The 13634-nt window shown below is 41.3% G+C and overlaps 1 protein-coding gene and 1 pseudogene across 4 annotated transcripts in view; one reads left to right on the forward strand and one right to left on the reverse strand.

Moving 5' to 3' along the window:
• Window positions 1–13634, forward strand: part of VWA2 (von Willebrand factor A domain containing 2) — a 73954-nt gene that overhangs the window by 23963 nt on the left and 36357 nt on the right. For all 4 annotated transcript variants that reach the window (XM_054983096.1, XM_054983097.1, XM_054983095.1 and 1 more), the window contains exons 4-7: window positions 3267–3400; window positions 4510–4619; window positions 12711–12905; window positions 13355–13488. In XM_054983096.1, coding sequence (XP_054839071.1) covers window positions 3267–3400; window positions 4510–4619; window positions 12711–12905; window positions 13355–13488 — 573 coding nt within the window. The remainder of the gene's footprint in view (window positions 1–3266; window positions 3401–4509; window positions 4620–12710; window positions 12906–13354; window positions 13489–13634) is intronic.
• Window positions 7248–8036, reverse strand: LOC129331929 (40S ribosomal protein S3a-like; annotated as a pseudogene).

Genomic DNA, 13634 nt, shown 5'->3' on the forward strand with positions numbered 1-13634 from the left:
AACAGTAAGAATATAAAATATAAACATATTGGATAATTTAGCTCAGAACAGGACAACTCAATTAAAACACATTTAGGCCAGCCCCGCTTGTTGGAATAATAACATCTTAAGGGCACGGCGAAAGGTGTGTAGGTCAGGGACCATACGTATCTCTGGGGGCAATTCATTCCAGAGGGCAGGTGCCCCGACAGAGAAGGCTCTCCCCCTGGGGGTCACCAGCCGACATTGTTTGACCGACGGCACCCTGAGGAGGCCCTCTCTGTGGGAGCGTACCAGCCTGTGGGAGGCTATCAGTAGCAGCAGGCGGTCTCGTAAATACCTAGGCCCTAAGCCATGGAACGCTCTAAAGATGGTAACCAGCACCTTGAAGCGCACCCGGAAGACCACCGGAAGCCAATGTAGCTCGCGCAGGAGAGGTGTTACATGGGCGCGCCATGTCGCTCCCATAATCGCCCACGCGGCCGCATTCTGAACTAATTGTAGCCTCCGGGTGGTCCTCAAGGGGAGCCCCATGTAGAGAGCGTTACAGTAGTCCAGATGGGAGGAAACGAGGGCATGGGTGACTGTGCGCAAGGCGTCCCGATCCAGAAAGGGACGCAACTGGTGAACCAGGTGAACCTGATAAAAAGCCCCCCTGGCCACGGCCGACACATGATCTTCTAACGACAGCCGTGCATCCAGGAGGACACCCAAGTTGCGAGCCCTCTCTGTGGGGGCTAAAATCTTGCCCCCAATAGTCAGTGATGGAACCAGCTGGCTATAACGGGGCGCCAGAAACCACAGCCACTTGGTCTTGGAAGGGTTGAGTCTGAGCCTGCTTCTCCCCATCCAGATACGTACGGCCTCCAGGCACCGGGACATCGCGTTAAGGGCATCATTGGGGTGATTCAGGGTAGAGATGTACAACTGAGTGTCATCAGCATACTGATGGTACTTTACCCCAAAACCACGGATGATCTCACCCAGCGGCTTCACATAAATGTTAAACAGAAGGGGCGAGAGGACCGACCCCTGCGGCACCCCACAAGTGAGGTGCCTCCGGGTCGACCTCTGCCCCCCTGTCAGCACAAACTACGAGCGGTCGGAGAGGAAGGAGGAAATAGAGCTGAGTGTCATCCACATATGTGTGGCAACTCAGCCAAATCTTCAGATAACCTCTCCCAATGGAGTTGTGTAGATATTTGAAAGCATGGATGATGAGAAGGATTCTTGTGGAATCATATAGGCCAGAGACCAAGGGACCAAGCAACAGTCCCACAGCATTGAACTCCGCAACCTACCTTTGAATTGAGACTGAAACCACAGCAAAATGGTACCTTTAGTCCCCATCTTGAAAGGTGGTCCAGAAGAATACCATGATCAATGGTATCAAAAGCTACTAAGAGGTCCAGGAGAATTAACAGGGTCATACTCCTCCTGTCGATGTCCACCAGGGTAATCAAAGCTGTTTCAGTTCCATAGCCAGGCATGAAACCAGACTGGAATGGATCCAAACAATCCACTTCATTCTGGAATCCCTGAAGTTGGTCAGTCACCACTTATTTAATTGCTTTGCTCAGGAATGGTTCATTGGAGACCAGATTGTTGAGACTGATATTTTTTCCTCCAATTAATTTGTGTAGTAAGAGCAACTTCAAGGACACACAATTTGTGTTGTAACTGAAAGTTGATTATCCATATTTGTAAAGGCATGTTTATGCTCTGCACACTTTCACAGGACCCTCCCTGTACACAGAGAGAACATGCTTAGCATAATCTGACTCCATGAAAACATGAACCCTCCACTTTGGCACATATACAGTCACGTCAGCTAGTAATTATTATGCAGACAGGTTTGTGCATGCTCAGGTAACGCCAGGACATTGTCCCAGGAAAACTTGATGCTAGTATGAAACTGGTTATGCGAAACTTGTTTCAGTCAAACTGCAGAAGTCTTTGATTTGTTGACTTTATTAGAATCTTAGGGCTTTGTGATACCTTAAAAATCATTAACTACAGCCAGGAGCAAGGTTCACTACTCCTAAATTATACCCCATGCTGGATGAGCCTCTGCAACATCCCTTGTCTGTGTCTTTTAAAATTTAGCATGTATTAGGGGATTGCTTTTTGTGCATGTTGTAATGGAATAACCTCTGCAGACGTAAACACTATGGAACTCTACAACATTCTGCTGTATGGCACTTAACAGATACTTTTTTGAATTATGAATTATGCATTCCTTAGAACCTGCTCCTGAAATTTTCTGACTGCTCCAGAGATACACATGGTAGCTTGGGCTAGCACCTGTAACTGCATGGAGAAACAAGTTAATCACATCAAATGGTTTAAGAAATATGTTACAGTATTCAGCAATTTAAAGAATCATGATGTAAGAATTTAGAGTCATGGTAATAATAAGAATGAACCATGTGAATTTAGAGTCGTGGTATGAACCATGCGGCTAGAAGGCTATACACATTATTGATTTGCTTGGCTGTAATCACTATGCAGTTTCTTGAAAGCAGTTAATTCACAGCTTCTGGTCTTTAGAATCCAATCATTAATCATTTAGAAGATTTATATCCATTATATCAATTTTTCCTCATATAAATAGCACACAAAGTAGCTCCAAAAATAAAATTAAAACACTATACAATTAAAACATTATACAATTATATAGGTACTTAAAATCTGAAAGATTTCTCAGCTGCTAACAGAAGAATAAAAACAAAGTTTAAAATAACAATAAAACTTCTAAAAACGGCAGTGATTTTTTTTAAAGTAGTAAAATCAGCAATAGCATCAACAGAATAAAACACTGGATAATTCCCACCCCCAGTTCTTCATTAAACAAAAACACAATGTTCCCTAGAGTAAACTCATTTCCAGAAGACCACAGGGAAAGAGACTTGCTAGGGCAAGGAAATCCACAGGCCACGGCCGAAAAAGCGTAGCTTCTCATACCCAGCTATCTGGTCTCTGTCAGCACAGGCATGCAGAGCATAAGCAGCTGATTTTAGATCAAAGGAAGGTTCATCTGTTGAATGAAAGTGAACATTAGCAATCAGGAACAATTTTATTTTGTTTAATTAATGAAATATGTTTATAAGATGTGAATTTCAATTATTATTGCCTCCTGGACCTTCCTTTATTATTATAACGATTAAGCAAAGTTAAATATTTGTTTCTATTCAGCCTGCTTTTTTTTCTTCTTCTTCACAGACACTATCTGGCTGTTTAATATTGCTGCTCTTTGTTGTGACAGAAATGCTTTTGTCTTTTTCCAGTAATGAACTGCTCTGCCCCAGTGGATATCTTGTTTATGTTAGATGGATCCTATAGTATTGGTAAAGGAAGCTTTGAAAAGTCAAAGTACTTAGCAATGAAGCTTTGCAATGCCTTGGACATCAGTCCAGAGAAGGTGAGTCCATGTGATAGGTAATAAGGGAATGACTTGACAAAAAGAAATCTGTCTTCTCTTTCTCAGTGCATGTAAACCTTCTAGTAAAGAGCCCAGTAACACCTTTAAGACTAACCAAAATTATCGTAGAATAAGCTTTTGAGAACCACAGCTCTCTTCGTCAGATGCATCTGACAAAGAGAACGATGGTTCTCGAAAGCTTATACTACAGTAAAGTTGGTTAGTCTTAAAGGTGCTACTAGGGTCTTTACTATTTTGCTACTTCAGACTAACACGGCTAACTCCTCTGGATGTAAGTCTTCTATAATTTCTAATGATGGAACAGAATTGTGGCAACAAACATGCATTGATTACATCTTTGATCTATAGTTGTATGTGAAGTTGAAATAATAAATCAAAACATTTGAGTCAATTGTTGAAAAAGGTTTTTAACAGATATATTTATTAAAAACTGCAGATTGCAGATGATTTAGAAGGGGCATTCTCCTTTCCTTCTCTAAGGAAGGGAATGCTCTTTCTTATATATGCTCTTCCTCCTTCAATAAGTGAGCTCGCTACTCTCCCAATGTGGGACTGGACAAGAGCCATAAAAATGAAAACAGAATTGCACTTATCTGACTGTAACTGTTATTCATCGAGTGATCTTCTGTGCAGGCACACATCTCCCTCTTCAGTCCGACCCACTGTGAACTCTCTGGAACCTACGGTTTTTTTGCGGGCGGGGGGGGGGGGGGTCCTCTGGTAGCAGCATGGAAAGAACTGAAGGAATAGCACCTCTCCTCCTGGTCATGTGATTTTTTTTGTGGGAAAGCACCAAAGAGAAGAGTGGAGCACCTAATTTTCTAGAAAGCTTTGGAAATCTCCATGGCTGGTCTGCACGTGTGTAGTCCCCAATGTTTTCCTGCACAGAAGACCATTCGATGAACAGCAGTTACAGGCCAGTACAACTCTGTTTTCTATAGATATGTGGAAATGTAGGAAACCTGAGAAATCCTGGCAAGTAGTTACTAGAGGGGTTTAACTAGTTCCATTTCTATTTTGTCCTATTTAGTCTTGTTAAAGTTGTGTACAATTAAATCAGCTTTAAGGGTCTTCTTCTATGCTTTCAGGTCAGAGTGGGAGCCATGCAATTCAGCAGTACTCCTCACTTAGAATTTCCACTGGATGTGTATTTCACCAAACAGGAGATAAAAGACAGACTCAAGAGGATTATATTCAAGTAAGATTATTATAATATGAGAGTTTCTTCCAATTCACTCACCCCTCCTTGTTGTGCATGTCAATCAATCAATCAAGTTTATTTGGTCAATGATCAGCACAAATCTAAGTAGTATGCATGTCCTGTTTTGTTAATGAAGCTATAAGGAATAGTTGGCAAGGAAAAATTGCATTTTCAATGGGAACTATATCTGAGTCCTTTAGTTTGAATGTAGTACACAAACCTTTTAAATCAGTTAGTTTTCACTTAAGGTAATTGATTCAGTGACATTCTATTGTTCATGATTAGAGATGGGCATGATCCGCATTACGATTGAAAAAACCCCCACAATAATGGCGATTGGGACCCAGCAGATCGTCCTCGGGCACGGCCAACGATCCAGCGGTCAGGAGGGGGGCTGGATCGGAGCTTGATCAGGGCGATAGTGCTCGGATCAGGAAGCCAGACACTCAGGCGCCAGCGATCTATTCCCCTGGCAACGGAGCCAGGGGAATGCCTGAGCTGTGTTTGCCCTCCTTCTGTCGCCCTGGAAACCCGAATAGAAGCCCAGCTTGCCTTGATCAGCAGGGCTTCCTTCCAACCACGGAGCAGCAAAGCAGTCACCAGCTGGGAGAAGACACCCAAGGGAGGGAGGGGGAAGGGGGTGTTCTGTAGCCATGGGCACTCCAATCTCATCCCTGTAAACCCTGATAGGCAGCTCTGATGGCCAAACACAGACAGACAAACACAGATGCCGCCGGCATCAGCCACCGTTCCCGTATCGCTGGGAACAGCGGGGCGCCCCTCCGCTTTTGCCTTCACGATCCATGATCCACAGATTGGAAACGGGAGATGACCGGTGTGGATCGTTAATTCAGGCTCATCGCCGGCACTGATCTACGATCAGCTTGATCAGTATTTTTTTTGGATCGTGCCCACCTCTATTCATGATGCAAGTAGATTGAATATAAAAATATAAGGATTGCAGTGCCAGTCTCTAGAATCCAGGTCCTCAAAACACAAGCCTGGAAGTTCTTGCAAAACCCATAGAACTTGGTTCAGTGGATGCATTCATGATCAGAAAGTTGTTCTAATTTGTGTTCTGTAGCAAAGACAAAATAAACGCTGAAGATTCAAACTAAGTAAAGTGTTGGTGTTCTTCCATATAATGCTTGTATACTGCATTGTTTTATTTAAATCTATTAACTTAAGGAAGGAAAATAAATATAGATTTGGAGCATTTTCTTACAGGCTATAAAATTCTAGCAAACTGTGTAGAGAGTTAAAGGCTCAGACCACCAGATGCTGAAAATTCTGTACACAAACATCCTGAGTGTTCACATATCTAAGAACGAAGTCTCCCACTATATGGTGGGAGACCTCCTGCCGGCAACCCCTGCAGCTCACTGCCACTTCCTCAGCAGGTGGGAGGACAATGAATTTAAAAAATGTTGGTGCAACAGTGTTATATCACTTCTAGGGAAAGCACGGAAGTGACATCATACCACTCTATGTAAAAGAATACACGGACATAAATCTGACATTAAAAATCAGAACACTAAAAAAACCAGTGGGAGAACATTTTAATCTTCCAAGACATTCTATTGCTGACCTAAAAGTGACTGCACTCATACAGAGAAGCTTCAAAGGAAGATTTAAAAGTGAGAGTGATAAAATGGAATTCATTCACAAATTCAGAACAATAGATCCTCTGGTGCAGAGTTGAGACTTAGGATTCTAATTTCTGCTCTAATCAATCTGCATTATACCTTTACATCCACATCTTTCTTTACTACACCCCCCCTCCCCATCTAATCAAGCTGCTTTGTACCTTTACATCCTTCCTGATGCCCTCCGTTGTAATATCCCACCCACCTTTTGGCTGATATATAAAGGCTCAGGGGTCTCTCTATTCCTATTTGTGTCTGAAGGGAGACCTGACTCTCGAAAGCTGAAAATCTTGTTGGTCTCTAAGGTGCCACTGGACTCAAATCTTGCTTCTCTAGTGCAGAACAACATGGATACCCACCTAAAACATACCACTCTAAAAATTGCCAGAAACTAAGGTTGCCAGCCTCCAAGCGGTGCATGGAGAGCTTAGAATTACAACTGATCCCAAGATGAAAGAGATCAGTTTCACTGGAGAAATGCCTGCTTTGGAGGATGGACTCTGTGACATTATGAGCTACAGCCCTTCCCCAAACCCCAGCCTTCCTAGGATCCACCATCAAAATCTCCAGGTAGGTTCCAAACTGGAGCTGGCAACCCTACGAAACCCTGTCCTCACCCCTCTCCCCTTCCCTGCCATGAGGTCTTTTTTCTTACTTTCCTTCTGCACAAATGGCTTAGAGAACTGAGGGAGGGAGCTGTTCACCCTGCTTTTTATAGCCCTGCCTGGGGGGAAAGCGAACAAAAAGGATAGGTGAGCATCTCATGCCTCTAGGAACTTTGGAACGTCTGTGGCTGGTTTGCACATGCGCAGATCCCATACATGTCTGCGCAGAAGACCGCTCGATAAACAACAGTTACAGGTAAGTACAACCCTGTTTTTCTTTTAGTTACAATCATTAATAGCCACTGATGGGCCAATCCTCTTACCCCATTTAAAGCCATCTATGCTGGCATCCAATTCCACAACTTAATTGCTCATTAAGTAAAAAAGTACTTTGTTTTGTCTATCCTGAAACTATTGCTCATGAACTTCATTGGTAGTCTCCAAATTCTAGTATTTTGGGGAAAGGAGAAAAAGTTCTCTTTCTCTACTCCATACTCTACTCTCTCTACTCTATGTTCCGTGCACAATTTTATAAACTTCTGATGTGCTTTCTCTATGTCTTTACCAATGCTGTCTGGGATCAGCTTATTGACAACTTCTTTCAGATCTCATTTATTTGTACTTCTCTTGTCATACTTTCCACCATTTTCTTCCAGATTTGGCGGACCTGCTGATGCTGAGCATAGGAAGTCTTGCGAATCTGGTTGTTTCTTTTCTTGGTGAAGCCAAAACAGAAACGGCATAGAAGATACCCATCAGTAGTTTTTGACATCAACGTGGGGGCTTCAATCATTGTCTGCCACTTTTTGACCACTGAACACATTTTGTCACGTGTGAGATCCATGCCATGGAAATTTGTCAGGCAGTTTTTTCCTTGCACATCCTCTGTAATCAGTTTGAATTTACAGAAGGCAACTTCATCATTCTGTAGATCAGCAAGACTTACTTCAAATACATGGCCTTTAAGTCCATTGGTGGCTATTTTTGTTCCCTGGGTCCTGGTAACCAATGTCTTGTCAATGTTTTGACTGAATATTGAACGCCTTGACATCATACCAGTCCTTCTTTGAAAAGGGATCAATCACTTTCTTCTTGGCACCTCTCCTGCCTCCTTTTATCAGATGCTTGTTCTTGCCGATGACCACCATGACGCTGCACCAGGAACCAAAGAGCCAGTTCTGAAATATCTTTTCATAGATATTATGACCGGAACTGTACACAGTATTTCATTATGTGATATTGGCCTATGGTCTTATCATTTAGGCCAATTATCCATTTACATTTCAAGAAAATCTATAACTGTTTCAGCTGGGAACATTTTAGGCCAACTTCTGAGCATCAGCAGAATGCAATTTAAACTTGTTTTCCCCACAGCTGTAAATTTTACAAAGCTTTCACCAGAAGCCCTCTGAGGATCTCTTTGTATGCAGATGCTGAACCTGTAGCTGGACTGGGGATAGTTTTTAATGTCGTGCCCCCCCCCCCTAAAAAAAGCAGGATATGAAAAGGATAGTCTTTGACTGTTGTTGAAATGTAACTGAAAGCAGGCTATCAAACGGTACTGAATAACTGGAACCTAGACGTGTGCTGAAATTCCTTTAATGATGAGAAAAGAATGTTGACAGTTCTAAAAGAGAGAATATCCTTCAGCTTGGCCCTTTATCTTGGTTTAGATGAAAAGCTTAAATATATTGATGCCCCAAATACCTAGGATACCAGCTTGCGCTTCAAGGAAAGTGTGTGCTCTGAATGGGGATTTCTGAAGATTTATACATGTTTCTGCCCTTCTTGTTTTATTTTTCTTTGCCAATGGCAGGTCTTCCCCCTTCTCCCTGAACAGAAGATATACTTATGCATCCTGCTGCAAACCATCTAACATGTGGGTTGAGCTGTAGCATGCACAATTGCTCATAACAAATGAGTCAGGAGATCTGTTAGCCATGATGAATAAAACAACTGCCACAAGTAAAAAAAGAAAAGCAATCAGAGCAATTATCTTACATTAACTCTAATATTAAGTTCTTTATTTCATTTTAGCATTCTGTCAGTACCATCCTAGATCCCCATCTAATAATGGGTTTAGAAAGGTGTAACTCTGCTTAGTATAACACTTCTGAATTATATTTTTTCAGATAGCGTAATATTTTGCTGTCTTCATGCCTGTTGCTCCTATGCACCAAATCTTTTACAATTGATAGATCAAGACCAGAGTTACTAAATTTTCCCAAAATCATCCAGTGGGTCTATGGCTAGGAAAGAATTTTAAATTAAAATTTTCAAATCTATAATGCCATACATAGGATCATTATGCCATACACAGAATCTGGTTCATGCTCATTAAGCTAAATACTGGGGGGAAGTGTAGTTTTTGCTTTGATAAAAAAAAAGTGCCAGTACTCCTAATTTGGAATAATGGATCTCCCAGAGCTGAACTGAGACAGGATTTTTCTCACATTACAGATGCTAATTTTACACACTTTGCACCCATGTTCTATCTAGCTAATCACAATATGTATTATAGCCAGCTTCCTGACAGTCTAAGTTACAGTACCCCTCTCACCCTCTTTAAAGACTCCTACCCTTTTCTACTCCCTGTGTCTGACAAAGGGAACTTTGACTCTTGAAAGCTCACACCCTAGAAACCTAGTTGGTCTCTAACTTTAAGGTGCTACTGTACTCAAATCTTGCTCCAGTGCAGAATGTGGGGGAAAGAAACTTAGATTTACTAAATCTACCAAATCCAAGAGTCTGCTAGTTCAAAGTGTGGGAGAAGTTCTGTCTCCGAAATCAATAAGCAGACCTAGTTGCATAGAAGCCAAAATATTTTTAAAAAATCAGAAAGTGTAGATTTTAAAAGGACCTTTCTGCTACTTTTTTTAGGTGCAAACAAAACAATGACAAAATTCAGCTGTCCAGGGAAGATACACTACTACTGGAAAATTTCTGACATTTAGATTGAGACAGAGAACATTGGGGAGGGGTGGGGGGAATAGAGAAGGCTCCTAAAAAAGATCAAAGCCAGGTCTGGCAAGAGTTTAGAGTACTGAGAATTATAGGGTGGTACAATGAGAAGTCTATAGATAAAAGAACTAGAGAACACAAAGCATGAATGTGATGAAATACTTAATACAGCAGGAACTAAAGAAATGACTGTAGGGGGGTCATTTTAGAACTCAATATATGTGGCCCTTAATCAAAAGTATATACATGTGACAATAAAGTATACTGTACTCTAAAGACAGAGTAGGCTTTCACAATTTTCCCTTTCCCTAGTCCCTTTTAATAAAATATTATTACACAACACTCCAGGCAAATAATATGGTCAGCCAAACCTATAATTGCTAGACATATTCTCCTAGTTATCTCCTGATATAGATATTAGTACCATTTACATTCTATTTCTTCTGATCTCCATCAATTGTTCTGTGCCTTCTTTATAGTAACATTAGTCCTTCAGTCTGTTCTGTTTAACTTAATCAACATTTAAAACTTTTTATCATTATTTCTTGCAGTTTTCAGTTGAAATCCTTTATGTGGCAAGTATATGATTCCCCACTGCAATCAAACAATGTGATGACCAAAATATTTCATAATAGTCCCAAGGATTTGCAAATAAAATTTGTGACTTTCCAAGAACTGCAGTTAGCATCTTTTTAACAGATGTTAGTGCAGAAGTGTGGGGGCAAATAGGAAATTGCACCTGAGATGGATTCTAGATCTTTTAAAGTATTCATATCACAACAATCTTTACAATCAAGGGGCCAAAAGACATCCTTTTCTAGCTGGGTATCTCATCCCTTGGTGACTTAATGAATATATGAACCTCCCACAACGAAAAATATTGTGGTTTGCAATGATAAGAATGCTGTCTGGTATTTCATATTGCTTCCCATATTGAAGCCATTACTTGATTTTGTGATCACCAAGAGAAGATAAACATCTATTGATTGATCGATCAATTTACTTTCTCATTGGAACTTAAGGGAGACTACAGAACATGAAGACGATGCAATAAAAACAGCGTAATATTCCAAACAATGTGAAAAATGTTTTACAAGATTAGAAGACAATGCAGTATAAATAACATAATACAATAAACAGTGCAAGAATAAAAGGAAACTGCCTAAAATTTTCAGACATTAAAGTTAGAATTTGGTTCTCATTATAAAAATGCTCTCCGGAACAGCTCAGTTTTACTACAGCCCAGTTCCCTGTATTAAAAATGGCATTATGACCAGTTCTGTTTTGCTACAACCTTTTTCCCTTTAGAAAATTGCCCTCCTGAATAATTCTATTTTCCACATTCCGTGGAATGATAAAGAGTGTAGCAGCCTTCCTGGCATCATCTGGCAGGCTGTTCCACCCAGGTGAGAGCCCCAACAGAGAATGCTCAGATAAAGACAGCCATTAATTTTACCCGTTTTCAGAGTGGCGCCTTCAGGAGGATGTCTGAAGCTGCTGCAGCAGAGCAGATCATGAGAGGCGGTCCTGCAAGCGTGTGCGTTCTAGGCCATGAAGAGCTTTTTTAGTAATAAGCTGCACCTTGAACTAAACCCAGAAACTAAAAGAAAATTAATGTGTGACTGCAGTAGGTGCAATATGCATATCCCATCTATCTCTGGATAGCAATTGAGCTGCAGTTTTCTCTACCAGCTGGAGTTTCTGAGTTGTCTTCGAATGCAGAACCATGCACAGTGCATCACATTCATTAAATCTGCAGATGTCACCAAACTGGGAGGAGTAGCAAACACTCTTGAAGACAGAGAGAGAGAGTTCAACGAGATCTGAACAAATGGAAAAATTGGCAAATTTGAATAAGATGTAATTTAACAAGTATAAGTACTGGATTCTCTACCTGGGTAACAAAAAGGCACAGCATGGATACTGGATGGGGGATATACTTCTAGGTAGCAGCGTTTGTGAACAAGATCTTGGGGAACTGGTGCATGAGAAGCTAAATATGAGCTGTCAGTGTGATGCAGCAGCAAAAAAGGTGAATGAAATCGTGGAGTATGTCAACAAATCACATGATGTCTTTGTCCCACTCTGTACCACATAGGTCAGGCCTCATCTGGAGTATTGTGTGCAATTCTGGAGGCCTCGTTTCAAAAAGGATATGGCAAATTGGAACAAGCACAGAGGAGAGCAACCAGGATGATTAGGGGCCTGGGGACCTACAAGACTGAGGGATTTGGGAATATTCAGTTTGGAGAAGAGGAGGTTGAGGGGAGACATGATTGCTCTCTCTAAGTATTGAAAAGGCTGTCCCTTAGGGGAGGGGAGGAAGCTGTTCCTGTTGGTATCAGAGGATAAGACTCACAATAATGGGTTTAAACTACAGGAGGGAAGGCACTGGCTGGATATTAGGAAAAATTACTCTTCATGTTAAGAGTAATTCAGTGAATTTGCTGCCTAGGGATGTAGTGGGTTCCCCCTAATTGGCAGTCTTCAAGGAGCAGTTGGATGAATACTTGTCAGGGATGCTTTAGGCTGTTCCTGCAATGGGCAGAGGGTTGTATTAAATGGTCTCTAAGGCTCCTTCCAACTGTGTGGTTCTAAGGTTGAACAATGAAGCAGTTTATCCTACACAAATTTCATTAAAAGTTCTGTATTTTTTTTTTTGCATGTGCCTTACCATGGTTATTATATTTTCATCTATGAAGTATGTGAAATAAAATTCTTGCTTCTTTCAGAAAAGGTCGTCACCACCTCTTTGCTTGTCAAATGAATTATTTTCTCAGTTCATTTCTGGGAGGGAGAAAAGTTCTTGTAGAAACTAAATGGAGCAATGTTAACACTTTCCCCCTCTCCCTGTTCTTTTCCGGTTTGTGTTTCAGAGGTGGGAGAACAGAAACAAGTCTTGCTTTGAAGTTTATTCTTCACAAAGGATTCCTTGGGGGCAGGAACTTGTCAGTGCCCCAAATCCTCATCGTCCTGACTGATGGGAGATCTCAGGGCAGTGTGGCAATAACAGCAAAGCAGCTAAAAGAAAAGGGGATTGTTGTCTTTGCAGTGGGAATCAGCTTCCCAAGGTAAATATTGTCTTGCGTAAAAAGGCTTATTAAATGTTCCATTGCTATTGTCACTTAAACAATGACTAAAGAAAAACCTTACAATAGAAGTAAGATTTGGATTGCTTGCTCAAGATAGAGATAAGAGAATCTGTAATATGTCTGTGACTTGGGAGCAGAGTGTTGGCTGGACACAGTTTTAAACACTTGAGGAGGAAATAAAAAACCAGAGGAAGATGTGTTTGTAGGTATGTGTGCGTTTGGGGGCAGAGATCCAGTTGTTAGAAACAATATCATAAAGGATTTTAACAACAGGAAGGCAATGCCTATATTGTTGTAGTGTGGATTGCTTCTGTATGATAGATCTATTAAATTGCTCCCAACTCTCTAGTAATGTTGACATCTGTTGCTATTAAAGTTTTTGCTTTGTTTCGGTGTTTTATCTGTTTTTCTGATATATTTCTATGTAGATGGGAAGAATTACACACACTAGCCAGTGAGCCAACAGACTGGCATGTGCTCTTTGCTGAAGACTCTGAAGATGCTGCCAATGGCCTCTATACCACCCTTACTGGCTCCACAATTTGCAGTGCTGCATTTCCAGGTAAGGCTTCTTTGTGCAGTCTTGTTAAGCAAGCCTTACCGTCTGTTTTTTGGGGCACCAGTGGTCCTGTTGTCCTTTCCCACATTTGTGAGTGTGCCTTGGCCTGGTGTGTTTGTGCCCCCTAAGAACCAGCTTGGAAACTTTCT

Source organism: Eublepharis macularius, chromosome 6 (genome assembly GCF_028583425.1).
Source record: "Eublepharis macularius isolate TG4126 chromosome 6, MPM_Emac_v1.0, whole genome shotgun sequence".
NCBI classification, from domain to species: Eukaryota; Metazoa; Chordata; class Lepidosauria; order Squamata; family Eublepharidae; genus Eublepharis; species Eublepharis macularius.